Source organism: Lissotriton helveticus, chromosome 9, assembly GCF_964261635.1.
Source record: "Lissotriton helveticus chromosome 9, aLisHel1.1, whole genome shotgun sequence".
In the NCBI taxonomy this organism is placed as follows: Eukaryota; Metazoa; Chordata; class Amphibia; order Caudata; family Salamandridae; genus Lissotriton; species Lissotriton helveticus.
In genome coordinates, this window is record NC_136070.1 from 437955795 (window position 1) to 437975488 (window position 19694).

Below are 19694 nucleotides of genomic sequence, written 5' to 3' on the forward strand. Positions count from 1 at the left end.
GCTAGCTGCTTCTCTGTTCCTGTTGGTAATTCCTCATTCTTAGACCTCTAGACAGTGCTGCTAGCTGCTTCTCTGGTCTCATCAGTAATTCCTCATTCTAAGTCCTCCAGATAATGCTGTTAGCTCCTTCTCTGGTCTCATTGATAATTCCTCATTCTAAGTCCTCTCGACATTGCTCCTGCTCCTTCTTTGGTGCTGTCAGTAATTCCCACATTTTAAGACCAAAAGGCAGTCCTGCAGCTGTTTATTTGGTCTAGTAAGTAATTCCCCATTCTAAGTCCTCTAGACGGTGATACAGCTTCTTCTGTAGTCCTAGTGGTAATTGCTCATTCAATTTCCTCTCTGCAGTGCTGCAGCTGTCTCTCTCTTCCCAGTGGTAATTCCTTTTGCTTTGTCCTCTAGTAAAAAACAGTAAACTGGCAGATGCATCAACGTAGCCTTTTGCTATTCCTAAATAGCGATTTTTAAGGAATCGCTATTTAGGAATAGTAAAAGCCTATGCATGTAGGAATCGCTATTAAAATAGCAATTCCTAAACATTCCTTAATTGCTACTCTCAAATTGCTAGTCGCAATTAAGGAATGCTGTACCATTCATTCCTATGGGCCTAAAGGCCCATAGGAATGAATTGGAGATTGCATGAGCAATTTGCGAGTACCAGTAGGTACTCGCAATTGCTCATGCAATTTCAAGGGTGCAAGGGTGTCAAAATGACACCATGAAATTGATCTCTGCACATATGTTGCACACACACATACCCTAAAGGCATGTGTGTGCGCAACATGAAACTTTGAAAAATGCACAAGTTTTTTTTTCAAAGTTTTAGCAAATTACCATGAAGTTCAACTTCATGGTAATTTGCTACTCCTATTAGCGAATTCGCTATTTTTTTTACTTTCATGCATTGCATTTAAGGAATCTGATTTTGGGATTCCTTAAATGCAATCGCAATTTAAGGAATCTCAATTTAGAGATTCCTTAAATTGCGATTTTTGCATTTGGGATGATGCATCCCAAATGCAATAATAGCGGTCGCAAAAGGGGAGATTCTGAGAATCTGCCCATTTGCGACCTGTATTTACTTTGATGCATATGCCTGAATATTGTTTACAACGCCAGTAGCTCTAACTTTCACAAATGCGAAACTGATTGGATTGCAAATGCTTGTTATACTTGCAGTCTTGTTTATTCCTTTCTAAAACAGTACTACAAGTCCCAGAATGCAAAGAAAAATAACTGGAAGGGCTCATCACATCACATCACATATGGACATGGAAAACTTTGCAGTGTGTATACTACGAAACTGTCTGAGCATTATGACGCGAGTTGAACTAATAATGTTGGTGGTGACGTCGTGAGCCACTTCGTCACAACAGCATTGATGACCACACGCACCCTGGGGGTCGAGGGTATAAATACAAGGGAGACTGAACGTTCGGTGTCAGTCCCTGACACTTGTTACTGTGTGCCTGTCATATTTATTGGGGGGCCGGTTACGACCGAATGGGCCTTCTTCCAGCCCAGTCCTGCTCCACACTCCTTTCTCCGATAGCTTAAACAACCAATGTTTCCCTTAGCAACATCGGCCTCACTCACAGACAGTACAGCCAGGCCACCGGTACGTCACTTCCGGCGGGGAGCCCAGCATTCGATTATTTGGCTGGGTCGAACGGAAGTGCAGCGTCCATCTTGGATGGGAGCGGAGGTATTGGTGGAGGACCTGAGTTTAGCAGTGGACAGGGGATCTGCTGACACCCATGAGAGCCGCTCGCCGGGTCCGAGAGTTGCGAAGGAGTCCTGGCAGTGCCAGCTTTCGCGCGTAGTGATCTTTCTGCTGAAGGCACTGCTGTGCTACGGCTTCTGCTTTGATGGGCTGCGCTGGGGTTCTCTGGCCCGGCTAACTCCCTTTCCCATTGGTTTGACTCCCCTTCTGTTAGCACTTTATATCGATGCACTGACCCGCCCGTGTTTAGCTCTGCTGTCGTCTGTGCAATGACCCTGTGCCGCTTAGAGCGGGGGCAGGATACCCCGCACCCTCTGCGTTAAAGGACTGTAACTCGCCCCACCTCTGGACTAGCATACTGCTAGTGAGACCACCCTTTCAGGGATTCTCGGATATCCTCGCCTGTCCAGCGGATTTTCACAACAGTTAGTACGATGTCCACAAGAACACCTCTGCCCACTGTGAACGAGCGGGACACGGAAAATGTGAGTATTCTGTGGGAAACTTGTTATAAGTGAGCCATCTGTCTTTGACAATAGCTTGGGTTACTTAGGATATGGTATATTGAGATGAGTAGCGCTCTAACGAGGCTGTTCTGGAAATGCTGGCATAGTTTGAGCTTCATTTAAACAGCGCTGGACGTGAATTGAGTTTTGTAGTTTCCTGCTTGAATTGGTTATGTTATTTATTGATTGCACATGAGTATCTGTCAATTGAAATGACAATTTGATAGCAGTCCTCCTGAGTGCCTTAAATGACCTGAGCCAGTGCAGTTCCATCTTTTGTAACCTGAGCATGCCGCTGTCTTGTGTATATACACCCTCCAGTGTAACCTGAGCGAGCCATGACACAGTGTATGTCTAACCTATACTTCCTGGGTCTGAGTATGATTATTTCTTTTTAAGCTAAGTTGTCCTGATCTTGCATGCATGCAGTGTGCACTCTATTCTCCTGCGTATTGTGATCAAGTTTGTCTTGTGCATGCATCTTCCTGTTGTGTATAAGTTGCATGTAAAAGTAAGTCTGTGCTATCGTTCTAGCACGGGGAGTGTTTAAAAATTATTTCTCATCTGATCGTGCTACGCTCACAGTCAAGAGTAAATGTGGATGAGAGATACGAAGTGGTTCCTTTAAAGAACAGTGACACTTGTTACATCAGAAAAATTACAAACTCTGTAACATTTAAGAGGGAAACTAAGATGTTTCTTATGAGTAAGTTCCTCCCATAGGTGCGACATATCGCCGTCTAAGACTTATCACTGAAGTGATTACTAGATGCATATCATGGGAATCGAGTTGATAGAGCCTTAAAGAAAAGTCGTTAAAACTTTTCAATTACTACCTCAGAACATTGTTTACTCATGTTTAATCGGTACTGGCCCTTAATTGTTTTCTTTATATTAGCTACTTATAGACTAGGTCTAAAGTAGTACTAATTAAGTTTTTTCTAATAAAGTTTTTTAAGATCTTATTGCTTTTTATACATTGTTGTTTTAACCCATGCCATGTGATGTTAAGCGCTCTGATACCCAAGGGTTATGTTCGCGCTATAGAAAACTGTTAATAAATAAATAAATACTAAGCAAAACACCGAGCTCGTGGTAGACAAAAGCGTAGAATATTCCTAGACCGAATCTTCTACCTTGGTGACCGCATTACTACCCCTGACGCCTTGTCAGTGGAGTAAGCGCTATATAAATGTAATTACAGTACAATTAGATAGGGTTTCTCAGAGTTCCTCTTTGGGGAACGGGGGTGGTTGAGGTCTGAGATGGCAAGACTTGCATTGGATCCAGTGTATAGGTTCTTGTTCAATTATGTACCACATAGCTGTCTGCTATGTAAAAAAATTGAGTTTTACTCGAAAGGCTATCCATTTAGGTATGCAGATGTTGCATGCTCCCCTTTTGGGGCCTTGTTATTGTTGGTCTTACACCTGCTTGAGGGCCCGGCCTGATCTGTTCCACGTGACCTCTGTGGTGGATGTGCAGAATTTATCCTGTGGCAGACACCCGCTCTGGATGATACATCGGTTGAGAAGCCTGGTTGTGTTATGTTTTGTTAATTGGGCTTCTAATACGCCAACTCGCTCCCAAGGGAGCATCTTGGTGCAATAATCTAATTAATTGATCACAAGAAAGCCCCCTGAAAGAGATAAAAGGCAGATCATGCTGTGAACTAAAACAACCAGGTTTTTAGTAGTATTTTGAAATCCTCAAAATTAGAATTAATGCGTACGTTGTCAGGAATCTTGTTCTTGTGCCAGGCTGTTAGGTAAATGATCAGGTGTTCTGTCACAAACACACGTAGTGGACGGGAGAGCGAGATCCGAGGACCATAGTTGGTTTATCAAAATAAGTTCTATTGCAAAGGGTGGGTGCCTCTGGTGTAAAGAGCTCTATAAACATGGCACACAAATTTAAAGATTATGCACTTTCAGATGGGCAACCAATTAAGCATTTTCCGAGCTGGAGCTGACCTAGATCTTGAAGGTAGATGGCACACAAGTCTGGCAGTAGTGTTTTTAATGGTGTGGAGTCAAATCAGCAGCTAGTCTTCAATGCCAACGTACAAGGCATTACCCTAGTTCATCCGACTTGCTATTTATGCCTGGGTGATTGTTTTCCTGCAATGAAGGGGTATGCAGTTTAAGATATTGCTTAATATATGCAGGATACTGTAGCAGAATCCACAGCCAACTAAAATCTGTTATTTCACGCAAAGAGCTATCAGTCAGGCTTCCCAGATCTCTTGTCACATTTTTGGTGTAGGGCAGGGCCGAGCTCACTCGACCACCATTCATCCAATCAGATGGAGTTTGCCCCACCAAACAAACCAATGCCAATCTTATCGCTGGTTAGTTTAAGACACTTCTGTCTCATCCTTGTGACCACGGAGCTTAGACGCTGACAAAGTTACTGCTTGTGGAATCAGTTATCTCCAATTAATACTCATATTGTAAGCCAACTCCGCTTCTTGCTTGTGGTGGTCTGCTGTGCGCAGATTTTTCTTCAATGCTCTTGTTGGTCTTCTATTCAATTGGATGAATGTGCCTTTCATTGAAGTATGGTTGAAGCACCTGACAATAGACCATAGGTCCATTGTTGGTGTGCGACTGTCATGTGATTCACCCTCCCCTAGTTTGTTCAGGCTACCATGACTGATGTGGTGTTCAAAAACTTGATGGCTCTGGACTCCACGTCAGTTGCCACTATGAGTTTTCGCCATTAAAGGTGTTGCAATAGTCAGCAATTGTCCTTTCCAACAGAATTTTGCAGAGTTGGTACAATGTGATTGGATGTGGTGGAGGGTTGTCAGTCACTTTTCCTACTGGTCTTGCACTTGAGGTGTCATGCCATTCACATGTGTACATCAGCACTGGGGTTTCAGATTTGCTCTCCAGTTAGGGCCTTGTTATTTAGTGTTTCCTCGAAGCCAGTGTGAATTGAGCTTTGCGTTTGTCGAGGAGAGAGTTACTTAGTTAAATATTTAAGATGAATTCCTCTATAGAAAGCTATTGCGTGGTGTATCTTCATAAACGCAGTTAGTCTGTATTGGATGAAGGCAGCCGGGTTCTGGAGGATTGCACTGCCCAGTCAAGTCACGTAGGTTTAAAATGTTGCCCACCTCAGATGGCCAGCTGCCACTTGACCATAAAGTTAAACATTCCTACAAGGGGTATGAGAGGCAATCGGCCACATGCATCAACCTATTTAGGAAGTGCAAACGGTGCGAATCGGTAAATTCGGCCGTTTGCGCTTCCTAAATAAGTTTTTTGGATGCATGAAACAATTTTTGAAAATCCGCATTTTTTTGCAATTCCTAAAAATGCGAATGCATTTAAGGAATCGCATTTGTGCAATTCCTTAAATGCAATGCATGAATTTGTAAAAAAATGCGAATTTTGAAATAGGAAGTGCAAATTAACACGAGGTTGACCCTCGTGTTAATTTGCGAAATTCTTTAAAAAAACACAAAAATGCATTTTGGAAAGTGCCATGTTACACACACACATGTCCTTTGGACATGTGTGTGTGAAACTTGCACTAAAACAAACATTTCAAGGGTGCAGGGGGGGTCCTTTGGACCCCCCTCAGCACCCTTGCAATGCATCAACAAAATGTCATTGGCAAAAAAAAAAATCGCAAAAAGGCATTGATTCCTATGGGCCTCTAGGCCCATAGGAATCAATGTAATGCCATTCCTTAATTGCGATTCGCAATTAAGGAATCGCAATTTCCGAAAATTAAGAAATCCTAAAAACTTTTAGGATTTCTTGATGCATAGGATTTTGCAATTCCTAAATTGCGATTCCTTAATTTTCGCAATTTAGGATTTGCAAAATCCTACATTGATGCATGTGGCAGAATATGTATACAAAGTAAATCACAAAGTCTGTGTTTAGAGAAAGAAAATGAGTCCACGTTGCTGTGTATAGCCTTGGTGTGTCTTTAATACAGATATGCTTGGTTTTCATAGATGCTCAGCCAACGCGTTTCGCCCAGACATGGGCTTCTTCAGGGCGATATGTGGGTGCTGTACTCTCGCGAGGGGAGTATAGTAAGGTCCGCAGGTGTTTGGGTCCTTGTCGGGACGTGGGTAACGAGGAAGTTACCTCTTATTGAAAAGGACTAATGGTCCATTAAGTAGGAGGCCATATTTCTCTGTCTCTGCCATTTGGGTGACTCCCTCCCGCCAGGACCAGATATGCCACCGGACACGGCCCGCACACGAAGCATTTAACACAAACATCTCTTGCCTCTGACACGGACCCAAACGGATGAGACCGAGAAATATGGTCTCCTACTTTCAATAAGAGTTAACTTAGGTGCAATAACCTCAGGACTGTACTGGGGACAGTAATTTCATGTTTCTGGAGTTCAAGAGGGCCCAATTTTGTGTTCTTGAATGTAGAGAAGATGCTGACCTTTAAAAAAAAAAAAAAAAAAAAGGCACTAGGATTTTGTGTTACATGATTATATTAAAAGGGTAGACTTACAGTGCTAGTGTCTGCACCATATCAGGACTGCCTTGCCTTTCTGTTTAGGGGTATACCTGGTCTGTTTAAGTTTAGCAGCAGTCTAACATAGGCAATGGGACGTGCAGCTTCAGAATCCTCCAGTTCTCCCAGCATTGATCAAGACTAACATTTACTAACATTCAGCGCTAGTTCTGTGCATTGTATTGTGTTTTTTTTGTTTTGTTAAATACACAAACGCGTTGGACCCGACTCGCACCTCTAACCATACAGAGTCAAAGGAAGTTAATTATGGTGTCATTACAGTGATATATAGAGCATAGGGCCTCCGACGTGCCGTTAGTAAACCTACGGGTATGCTCACTGCCCCCATAGTATTGTGTGGCATTATGTAGTGTCCTGGGTTCTCCCTCCAATGACCCCAGAGCATAGTAGTTTAGCCAGCTGCCCCAAACCTTTTAACATTTATGGGGACAACCTCTGCTTTTGTAGGTGAATTTCTCTGCGGCCATTCTTGGCTGTTTGGGGACTCTTGCACCCCCTATTGGTTGACCACATCTCTCATTAACTTTGCCCTCAGAGCACCGTCTTCATTGGGAATACCCCGGAGAACACATTTTGGGTCAAGTGGGATGTGCACCTCCAGAATGGTACTGAGCTCCTGTATTATCGCGGCACAGTATGTTTGAATTAGTGGGCAGCTCCATAGCCTTGTGCAGGAATGTCTCCCTGGCTCCATTGCACTGTACACACGCCAGGGAGGCATCCCTTTCCATAGCATGAAGTCTGTGCTGGGTACAGTAGACCCTGTGCTAGATCTTGAACTGTATTAGCCTCAGTCTAGATGTCCTCCACTCACCTACATCCCTTTTCCATTTCTCTCTTAATCTGCTCAATGTGTTCAGCATAGGTTTGTTGTGTGTTTTATATGGGAGTGAAATTCCCCTCTTACCCAGTTCTTCCATGCACAACCGTCCTTCTCAGGGGGCGTACTCCGGGATCTCCAGCTCTCCCAATCCCTCCCCACCAGGCATGTCACAGCTGAGCGTATTTCAAGAACAGATTAGGGTTTAGTTGGTATTCTCGCTGGAGAGAGGAGAAGGGCACAATGTCTCCACTTTTCAGAAGATCACCCACTTTAGAGATTCTGAGGGTGTCCCATGCCCCAAACCCCCGTAGATTCCACAGTACGCCAGGTAATGCTCCCACCCATTAGGGTGTTTTCCTTTGTGATTTTGAGTCCAGCCAATACACTTAGTGGCTTTTCCCCAAGTTGATGGCACCACCTGGGTTGCCGGCAGCAACTGTTGAGTCAACTTCCTTCATACAGGTTGTGCAAGTGCTATCATGTCCGAAGCTTTACTCTTTCCAACTTAAAGGTTGAGTGGCCCTGGGGAGCGAAGATTCGGTTTATTTTTATTAAGTGTGTTGCACAGTAGTATGCCTCAATATCTGGGAAGCTGTCCCCCTGTTGTGTGAATTAAGTTGTAAAGTGTTATGAGACACTCTGGGTGCCCCTTGTTCCAGAGCAGGGACCTGCCCTCCCTGTCTATTTTAGTATCCATGTCAGAACATAGAGTAGGCTTTGGGAGCGTGATTATTTTGAAGATGGCAGCCCATCTAAGGAGTGTAAGAGGGCAACCCAAGCCACTTCTCGACATCCACCTGGAAGTTGAGCACCACCCTCCCCAGGGTCCTATCCAGGCAAAGCTCTCTTTGGGTTGTTATATTCCCAGGTACTTGATACCCGCCTGTTACTGCCAGTTGTTTCCGGAGCATAGTCTGGTCCACTGGCCCGCTTGGCTGTAGAGCTCCGACTTCTCCCAGTTTATCCTTTGACCTGAGTATTCACCACATTCCTCAAAGATCTGGAAAATGGTGGGGATCGTCATTTGACCTGAGTATTCACCACATTCCTCGAAGATCTGGAAAATGGTGGGGATCGTCATTGCCGGTTTGGGGGTATAGCAGAGGATGTCATCCTCATAAAGCAAAATCTTCTTGCCGCTCATGGCTGATATCCCGAAACCCTTCACTCTGGGGTGGCCTCACACTATACATGCCAGCGATTCTTTTGTAAGCGTGAACAAGAACAGGGATACGGGACACCCATGTTGATTCCCCCTTTCTATTGGAAACTCCCCTAAAAATACCCCATTTACTTTCACCGCAGGTTTGGACCTAGTACAACAGTGTCACCCTTTCCCTGTAGTGAGGGATGAACCCAAATTTTCTTAACATTAGCTCAAGGAAGGGCCAGTGTACAGTGTCAAGCGCCTTTGCCGCATCTAGCGAGAGAAAGACATGAGGGACTAGCTGGGTTTTCACCTCAAACAGCCAGTTGTGTGAGCATCTGCGGTTAAGGCGCGTTGATCTACCTGGCATACAGATGGACTGGTCCCCATATTCAGGGGTGTGACGACGTGCAGGGGCATATTGGCAAGTATGGTAGCTAATATTTTAACTTCAATCATAAGTAAGGCGATTGGGCGATAAGATTTGCACCGTTCCCTAGGTTTGCCTTCCTTAAGTATCACAGTGATGGAGGCACGCTGTAGGTCTGGTGGCAGTGGCCCTCTTTCTTTTACTTCTTTAAATAGGTTTAACAGATGGGGCCCCAAGATTCCATCATAGCGCTTATTAAATTCCACCGTGATACCATTTGGCCCCGGGACTTTGCCCGACCAGCTTTGCAATGGCTGCCTGGACTTCAGTCAGCTTGATGTCCCCTTCTAGTGTCTTCCGGGCCTCTGCGTCTAGTACGGGGATGACAACATTGTCCAAATAATGAGTAATGTAAGGTGTCGTGCAATGGTTGTGCCTTGTTGATTGACCAGTTATAACGGACAAATTTGTCTGCAGTGTGCCTGTCCACACGGTGCGACGCCCCAGACAGGTCCATGATGTGCCTCACCCACCGGGCCTCTATTTCCCTTCTGCTCAGCCATCCTTTGCCACCTGTGTCCTACAGGCAGTGCAATGTGGCCCACTATGACCAGAAGGTCAGAATGATCTTTCAGCCCTCAAACTGTGTACTCTGCCCGTTCAGTATAGTTCCGACCTCCCCCCCCGCTGGGGCAAACACATAATCTAGCCTGGAAAAGACCCTGTGGGCTCCAGAGAAATATGGATAATGTCTACCTCCGGTGCGCGCTTCACCATAGGTCAGACAAACCCATTGTGGCAGCGAACCTTGGAAGAGGTGTGACCTGAGATGTTGTTGCAAGGGTCCCATCCCGGTCCATGTCTGCATCCATGACATTGTTAAAGTCTCCGCCCGCATGTTTAAAGAGGAGTTGGCTTCTAGGAGTATATCAGTGACTTTATTATGTGTGGGTGCTAGTAATACAGGTTGTCTGTACACACTCTGTAAAGTTATGTCAGTCCGTCCCCATTGACCTTGCACCCTCACGTGTCTACCATGTTCTCTTCGCCCAAAATGGAGGGTGGTTCTTTTATCAGTATAGCCACACCCCTGGATCCTATTGTGTAGCTGGCATGAGCCAGTGGGGCATACTGCCCAGAAAGCGACAATGTGTCCCTTGGAGGTGTCTACTGAAGGATGTCCACTCCAGCCAGGCTGCAGTCGTATATATTGTACAGCTAGATTTCGCTTGACCTTACTACCCAGGCCAATAACATTCCTGGTGATATCAGTGAGTTCCGTATCGTCTAAGGGTCTGGGCGGTGCAATTTTCCCTGACATAGTGCGTTGTTTGAATGGATGCCCCCGCTAACTTGGCAAGTGAGCTTCCATAAAAGCTTCTCCCATCTGTAAACAGCGGTAACTGGTAAGTACCTAACACACACACACACACACACCCTCCCCCACCCCCCAGCAATTCCCCCCCTCCCCACTGTCTCCCACGTGTATTAAACCCCAGTACTGAACCAATTGTGTTAGGAGTATGAGAGGTCTGTAGCCCACAACTCTCCTTCAGACTAGACCTCTTAGAATAACCTTTTCAATCTGGAACACTGACCCTGTGGACAGTGGTCTTGTAGTGGAACAAGGAAGCTGGTACTCAGTTTCACTAGTGAGGGCTAGTGTGTGTGGAGGGTCACTCTTGCCATGTCGCCGGCCCAGACTTATGGCACCATCTCAGATGCATCTCCTTGGAGCTCCGAGGCTCGGTCTGCCATTTGACTTGGATGTTGAACCGACTGTTTCTCCAGAGTGGCTATCACTAGGGCGATAAGATGTGATTCATTTTAGTCAGTCATCAGTTCCTCCCTCATGTCGGCCGTTCCCGGTCTTTTTAGTTGCCACCAACTGTTCCTCATCTTTGTCTGTGAGGGGGCCCGCGAGGGCTTCAAGCAGAGTGGTCTCTCTCTCTCTCTCTCTCTCTCTCTGTGGCCTGATTGCAGGCTAGGCTGCCCTTCTCCACATCCCGACAGCTGCAGGCCTTCCTTCAGCTACGCTCAGGTCTTCTCCTTCGAGTGGAAAAAGTGATATTTTCCTGATAACTGACTTCTGGTTTTCCAGGGAATAGTAGCATGTACTGCAGATGGCAGTGCCCGTAACATGGTTTTAACAGAGTCAAAGGTGTGGTGTTGCTTTTAAACTTTGTGACTTGTTAGCCTGACTTCATGTCCGATCATGTCACGATCTTGGATCAGGAATTTTTTTAATGACCGGCCTCGGTGGGTGGGTGGCATGGGGTGAGGGGGGGTCTATGGGTCATCTCCCACCCAGTGCTCTGTGCGTTTGTTCTATGATGGAACAGGATTATGACTTTCCCATTGGGAGGGTCTACTTCAAACAACTGTCCAAGAAGATCCCCATGTATGTACCTTCTACCCTCTCAGGAATCTCACAAAGCTTAGGTTGTGGTGCTGTGCATGATATTTCGCATCTTCAACCCCCGACTACATCTATGGTGGTGGTCCGTACCCCGGCCACTTCTTTCTGGAGCACCTGGATCGTATCTTCTAGTGCAGAGATCTGGTCTCTTGCACCGGCACCCTTTCAGACACATTTTGTAAGTCCTGCTGAAAGAGTTATACCGGAGTGCACTTCTCCAGGGCCTCCAGGGAGGTTGGATCCCCGGGAGCAGTTCTGCATTGTCCGGCACAATCGGCAACTCCGTCACGGCCTCGGTTTGTGGAGGAGCCACCTTGGTGTACTCCTGTTTGGGTGATCTGGGGTCTTTTTCCTTGGCCACCTCCTGATGGTCTTCTCTCGGGTCTTTTTCTTTGGCCATCTCCCAGATTCAGACTGATCACACCATGGGTTTGGGCTCCCAACAGTAAGGCCATGCCTCAATTTAATAAAGAACTACACAAATGCCAATACTGCTACCTTATTCCTGCTCTTCTACTCTAGAGAGTCTATATTGAAAATCCAACAACAATATGCCATTGACTACCTTTTTCGGTATGAAATAAATAATTTTTTAATTTTTTTCACATGTAACTATTCCGCAAATCTTTACATCTTTAACACCTTGTACCTCAAACTTTATTATTTAGTAAAAAGTTACTTAAACATTCATCATTCATACATTCTTTCCACTTTCTTTTCATCACACATTCACCCATTGTACTGCCAGCATTCACCCTAAAAAAACTCTGAATATCCTTTTTAGACTCTTTTTTAAACCTTTCGAAAACAAGCCATAGAACTCTATTCATAACAATAAATGCTATAACTCTAATAATTTTGACTTTGTCTGGTACTCTTAAGATTGTTATAAATAGAGTTCTATGGCTTGTTTTCGAAAGGTTTAAAGAGTCTAAAAAGGATATTCAGAGTTTTGTTAGGGTGAATGCTGGCAGTACAATCGGTGAATGTGGGATGAAAAGAATGTGAACGTGGGAAGAATGGATGAATGATAAATGTTTAAGGAACTTTTTAATAAATAATAAAGTTTGAGGTGCAATGTGTTAAAGATGTAAAGATTTGCGGAATTTTGATATGTGAAAATATTTAAATAAAGAAACAGATTTATTTCAGACCGAAAAGTTAGTCTATGGCATATGTTGTTGGATTTTCAATATAGCCTCTCTAGAGTAGAAGAGTAGGAATAAGGTAGCAGTATTGGCATTTGTGTAGTTCTTTACATCTCCCAGATTCAGGTAAAACTGCGCTAGGTAGGAGGGGGCGCTCCCCTCGTTCCCTTGTGCGCTATGCTCCTGAGCAGTTTTTATGTAAAGGAGTTAGGCCCTTGAAATGTGGGAATGGCTGGACCTTATATATACGTTTCTTTTAGAAAATGCCACCCCACTTCGTTTTGTTTGCTCTTAATTATAAGCAACACCTCAATCTTAGTTTGATATGTTAGGTATATTTATTTTTACCTTTTCTTTAAATACTCTTTTTTTGAAAGAATCGTTAATTCTATGTCAGAGAAACAACACAAAAAAAATTATATATAACACATATATACTTCAACTTATACACAATATTTACAAAAGACAACACATCATTGCATCCATATATACAATACATTTACTATACACAACATGACTTCTGTATGTAACTGTTTTAAACTGTTCCAAAAGGCGAGTGTCACTCCCTCATCCTATTCACCATCAGTGATTTATTATACAAAGAACAGTAGTAGACAAAGTCACGATCAACAGGAGATGTCACAACACATTAATTCTGTGGCTCAGTGATTGTTAGTATTTCTAAATTTAATCTCCCTTCTGCCGACGCGTTTCGAACTCCATACAGCAGTTATGGGTTCTCCTCAGGGCCTTGTCACTTCTATCTGCATGTGTGTAAGGAAAAGAACAATGTTTCAGTGTCAATTCCCATAGCCTCAACTTATCACTCTGCTTACAATATCCTACGGATAGGGTGCCAAGTTACCTTTAATGTAGCTGTAGTTATCCCGTGTCCTGTTCTAGGTGTTTTGAGCTGCAGTCTAAAGGGTATTAACAAATCCCATTAGAGCCAAAATCTAACAAGCATTTGCAATGCAATAGGTCTCGCATTTACCAGAGTTTGAGCTGTTGGCTTTGTAAATGATAATGCCTTTTTATTTATGTTTTGGTTTTTAAAACATAAATAAAAGGCATTGTCATTTAGAATGCCAATAGCTAAACACTCACAAATGCGATACCTGTTGCATTCCAAATTGTGTTTAGAAAACTCATGGAATGCATTTGCAGGGGCTCACTGTGATTGATGGCCGGTATAAGGAGGCGAGATATAGGACGGGCACTTTATAGCTAATGTTGTTACAGATGCATTTGAACAGAATGCTGTCACTTGATGGGAGTTTATTTTTGTATATAAACTAACAGGAATGATTTATGTTTCGGTTTTTAAGTACCAAGGAAAATGCGTCCTAAAAATGCATTCCATGTTGGGAAAAAAAGAAAAGCAAAACAGAAATCTAAACTGTTAGTTTATTTTAAAAACCGTCAGGTGAACGTGCTGTGTTTATAAAGCACATTGAATGCAAGAAATGCATTGTGGGGGCTCACTGTGATTGATGGCCGGTATAACAAGGCCAGGAATGCCTCTTTCGGTGCAGCAGGGTAAAACGACGAAGTTGGAGGAAATAAAAGCAAGCGCCCTGAACCTCCCACCCAATTCTGGAGGGTTGGAATGTAAGATCCCTGCCATATCAGTAGGTGACCCCAGTCAGTTTCTGAAAAAGTAAACATGCAATGCAGGCATTTATTTTTTATTTAATAAAATGACAACAATGTCGTGCACACGTTTAAAGAGGCTCCTACCTGAAGGGTCGAGTGCAGAAGTGGAGGACGTGCTGATAAAAGTGAGTGCAGACGGGGTGGATGTGCCGATGGAATTTAGATAATTAACCGCACTAACGAACTCCCGTAGGGTGAACCCGACATTTAAAAACACGGGCAGAAAGACATAGGCGGAAAAAAACAATTACAAGTGATAAGGAAAGGTTACCTGTGTCAGAGAGAGATTACAGCCACACTGTTTAGTGTCCCATGAAGCCCATCATGCACTGTAAAGGAGGCGGGAGAGCCGCGGAGTAATAAAGGTTCAGCAACTTCTCCTCCACAGGAGGCGATGATAAATCTGTGTGCGTCTTCATGCACAAAACAAAAAGGGTGGAGGGGGCAGGGGAGGAGGGGGCAGGGGAGGAGGGGTCCGGGGAGGAGGGAAGGGCCAGAGGGACTTGATGGGAGTGGTGGGGGGGAGGGGGAGGGTATAGAGAGGGAGAGGAGGAGAGACAGGACAGGGGGAAGCAGCAGAGACACGGCGGGTAAAATAAACAAACACGGCTGGCAGGGGAGGGGGCGGAGAGGGGAGAGGTGCGACACGGCAGTTGGAGGAGGAGGGGGGAGGAGAGTAGGGGAGGCACGGCCTAGCGGCAGGCAGGCAGGGGAGGAGAGGAGGAGGGGGGAGGAGAGTAGGGGAGGCACGGCCTAGCGGCCGTGCAATCAAGTAGTGAGGGGGCGGAGCTGGGGGAGGCTGTGAGAGAGAGTAGGCAAGGCAGGCGGCTGGGGGCATGTGCACGCGCTTTTAAGCTCAATGCACATGCGCATTGAGCTTAAAAGTCACGGGCACTGCAAGGAATCGCCACGATTCCTTGCAAGTTAGATAAAGTCTGGATGAGCCCCTATAGTCTCGCTTGCTCGATGCGCATGCGCATCGACAGGCGAGACCTAAAAACTGCATATCGTGCGAGTCCACAATAGAGGGATCTGAATTTGAACATAGGGGCGTAAAATGTAAAAACAACAGTTTCTCGAATTGCAGGACACGCAACGTAGTCTATGCAGTCGTCTGTGCCTGCCAAAAAATTTATATAGGAAAAACTACACAACAGGTCAACAGCAGGATCACCCAACATAGGTCAAGAATTAAAAAGAAGGTGGTGAGTGCCCCAATGGTCCAACACTTTTTGGATTCAAACCAGGAATAGGACGAGGGAGTGACACTCGCCTTTTGGAACAGTTTAAAACAGTTACATACAGAAGTCATGTTGTGTATAGTAAATGTATTGTATATATGGATGCAATGATGTGTTGTCTTTTGTAAATATTGTGTATAAGTTGAAGTATATATGTTTTATATATAATTTTTTTGTGTTGTTTCTCTGACATAGAATTAACGATTCTTTCAAAAAAAGAGTATTTAAAGAAAAGGTAAAAATAAATATACCTAACATATCAAACTAAGATTGATGTGTTGCTTATAATTAAGAGCAAACAAAACGAAGTGGGGTGGCATTTTCTAAAAGAAACATGCTCCTGAGCAGGGCACACCGCCACCTCCACTGTACCTTCAGTTGTGTCCCCAGGCAACACCAACAGCACTTCAGCAGGAACCTTGGGGCACCCTGACCCTTGCAGTCCTCGTCACAGGGCCACTCAGTAGCCCAGATGAGTACGGCCCCCTTCTGTCCATGTACACGGCTTGAAGAGAGCATTGCCTCACCCGCTGTTCTGGCATTCTTCCCCTCGCCAGCCACGTTGGTCCTTGACCCCCAACCTCTTCGCCTGTCACCTCTAGAACTGAGGCGCAGCAGCTTGCACCCTCAAGCTTCTGCCCCCGGTGTCCTCCAAACCTGGTCCCTCTCTCCCCACTTCTAGGCCAGACCCCAGGGGAAGCACAGCACGCCGGCTAACGCAGACCCCTTCCCTTGCTGGATCACCGCCTCTCCGGGAGCAGTCATTTAGCTTTGCTGGGGAGGGAGAATCCAGATGCTTCCTGGATCGCCACTCATCTGTATCCTCTCAGTACTTGAGCTAGAAGGGAGCTCATCCCAGTATGCCCACCATCTTAGGGAAGGTCATTGACTCCCCATCTGGAAATAGCATCAAGGGCCCACCATGCTAGAGGACCCATCCGGCAACCTCTGGCAGCGTCTGGATGAACGCAGCTTTGTTGCCTTGAGTGTGGGAAGGCTGCTTACTGCCAAGCACCTCTCTTCTCCCTTGTGTGATGGGCCATTAACACAGTGTGTTCTTCAGGAGTTCTTGCAAGAGCTCAATAATGGTGGCAGGTCTAAGAATAAAGTTGCCACCATATATCGCCTTATCCAAAAATCTCCAAACACTTTAAGGATCTTGTATTGTGTAAATGTCCCTTCTTTGTATCCGCTTTGGTTTAGTATCCTTGAAATACAAATAATATCCATAAAGGTTTTAATTAATTCGAATTTTTTTGAAATATCTGACCACATTCTTGGATGTACTTCAAAATTACGTTGATGCATGTTGTTTTGGTATGGTAAAAGAGAATGTTCTCATTTACATTTAGCACACAGGGTAGTCTAACTTAATATGCTTGTATTGTTTTCGATAATATCTATTCGGATGAAGATATTTTGAAGTTGAGATGACAGTATGTTTTAGGCTTGCACGTGTTGAGATTGTTATAAAGTAACATGTCTTTGTAAAGTGCTAATTGGTGGTACCCATCTTCTGGAGTAGTCTTTGAAATCCACTTGGCTACATTTAGGACTTCAGTGATATCAAATAATGTGTTAATTCCTCTTACTGACTTTGTTGGGGAACTGTATATACAGAATGCTTTACTGCCTACCTAGACAGCCCTACCCTGTTCTCCCACTTTGATTTGTACTGTGGTGTAGGCTTCCTACACATGTGCAGTTCTTCCAACCGCTCCATGGACCTGTAATTTTTGGTACTGTGAACACAGCTTCTCTGAACTCAGAGGAGTGTGTATGCCTGAATGATTTGGGTTACAGTTTCCCCCTAGTGACGGTTCTTAGTCCGGTGTGAAAAGTATGACTCCCTGTTGAGTTTATTGCCGTTTGAGCATCTTGTTGTCTCTGCCTACTTGTGGAAGGAAGTGTAGGTCCAGGGTAGACGGCACAGTACCGGAGGAATCATTTTCTGTGTTTGGAGCAAGTCATACATCCCATGTAAACCTAATCTCTTACATAGGTTGAAATGAAACTTTTGTGTCTCTTCTGTTTTATTTCTCACGCTTATTGAAATGTGCCCTCACACTTCTACAATCGTGTTGTATGTCAGAGAGGCCTGTGCTGTGAAAGGCATTGGTCTGATTCCTGGTTGTAATGGACATGTGTCTTAATCTACACTGCTGCTTAATTGTGGGAAATGCTTGGTTTGTTAACCTGGTGACTCCAGTCCTGGAATCAGTGGGTGCATGTGTGCTTAAACTGCTAGACCGTTATTGGTCAGAAGTCCCATTATCACTGGGAAAATAATTATGGGATGGGTTACTAGCTGCACAATAATACCTGGGTGGTAACCCCATACCAATAATTACCGTTGTATGCGGTATCTCCCTGCCATTACCATGCAATTCCGAGTTATTGGCCTTGTAATGGGGAATAACAAGCAGCATTTGGAATTACTATGCGTCTCCACGTGTGTTCCATGTTTCAAACCATTTACTGGGTACGATCTCAACCTACCTTTTGCAGGTTTAGCTGTTTCCCCAGTTTTAATAAGCCAAGAAATTCAGGGTGCTGTAAAGACTTTAAACCTAATTCCGTCCTATTTGAAAACAGGAGTTTTCAATCTAACTGAATTACCAACCTACTCACACATGAATGTACCCTGTAAAGTGGCTTTGTTCTATGCCTATGCCCACATATGTTTTTCATCAATCTTTCCTTTGGCACTACAAACCTATTCACTGGAAGCACAGAATAAAAGTTTTAGAATTAGTATGTTTTCACTGTTTACTTGAAGGTTAGCGCTATATTCCAAATGGACTCGGGAAGGAGCTATATTGTCTGCAAGCATTAAAGGCAAAATGGTTTACTTCCTGGCAGTTCTACACATGTTGTGGAATACTAGCACTCCCCCACCTCCTCCCCATTAAATTGCTCCCATTAGATTGCAACTGATAAGCACAGCTCCAGTTTATATATTGCATATTCATGGATCAACTTGTAAATACTTTTGTAACCGAGGCAAGGTCCTTGAACTGTAGCATGACTAAGAGCAGGCACTAGTGCAACCTTTATAGTGTAGGACTAATTGCTTTTAACAATGTTAGCTGCTGTGCTACATGCTCAATTTTGCACCACCATAGACTGATCTAGCTTCTTAGCCACTCCAGTCCATAGCAAGTGGTAATAATGGAGGGGGCAATCCCTCTGAAAATAGTCCCCATATGCCCTTCTTTCAGAAAACACTATATTGTAAGAAACCACTGCACTAGCATTACAGTCAAGTACAAAAAATAATTCCTTGGGTCTTAACTTTGGTCTGAGGAGAGAGGGTGAGCGATGGAATTGCCGCTCTCAGGTCAAACACTCTGCTGAGGTATCAGACCTCCTACAAGAGCGTTCCCCCAGATATTTTATTCCTTACGGAGATGTGGCTCTCCGTGGACTCCATAGCTATACCGGCCCTGACCCTTCCCACAAGCTACGCAATGAACAAAATGAGCAGAGCTGTTGAGAGAAGGGGGGACATAGCAATTATATATAAAACTGCCTACACTTGCAGTCTGGTCCCGAAAGATATTCCCGACTGTGAAAGTGCACTTTTTAAAAGTGCACTGACAGACAATTTCACATTCTCTGGGCTACTCATCTACCGCCCGCTGGCCCCATCGAAAGCCTTCAGAGAAGCCTTAGCTAATGCTGCATCTACATTGGTTTTACAGACAGCCAATTTTAATATAATAGGCGACCTTAAACTACACCTGGAGTTACAAGATTCCCCTGACATCACCAATTTCCTTGGGGATATGGCATCCTGCCAACTGTCGCAACTAGTCTCGGGCAGACACATTTAGATGGTCATCTCCTCAATCCTGTTTTTTCGAATCTCCAGTCTTTGGAGTCAAAGCCCCCCTTCCTATGCCCTGAACCTATCATTCCCTTATCTCTCTGCGGTTACCCCAGGCGGGCCCCAAGTCACAACCCCATTGTAAACCTTCAATGAAGCGCCCGTGGCATAAATTGGACCCGGCCGCCTTTATAGCCGTTTTAAGTACTCCGCACCCAGAACGGCCTGTAGACATTGAGGCAGCTAACGAAGCCTTCTTGGGATGGGTCAATAAAGCTCTGGATATCTGCATCCTGGCCAAAGTCACTCATTCTA

General features: G+C 44.6%; 1 protein-coding gene across 2 annotated transcripts in view; it reads left to right on the top strand.

The window, feature by feature from the left end:
• The first annotated feature begins 1671 nt into the window (after positions 1–1671).
• The window catches only part of MARK3 (microtubule affinity regulating kinase 3), a 596913-nt gene continuing 578890 nt past the window's right edge, over positions 1672–19694 (top strand). For both annotated transcript variants that reach the window (XM_078660239.1, XM_078660240.1), the window contains exon 1: positions 1672–2208. In XM_078660239.1, the coding sequence (XP_078516365.1) occupies positions 2158–2208 (51 nt within the window). In that variant the 5' untranslated portion in view covers positions 1672–2157. The remainder of the gene's footprint in view (positions 2209–19694) is intronic.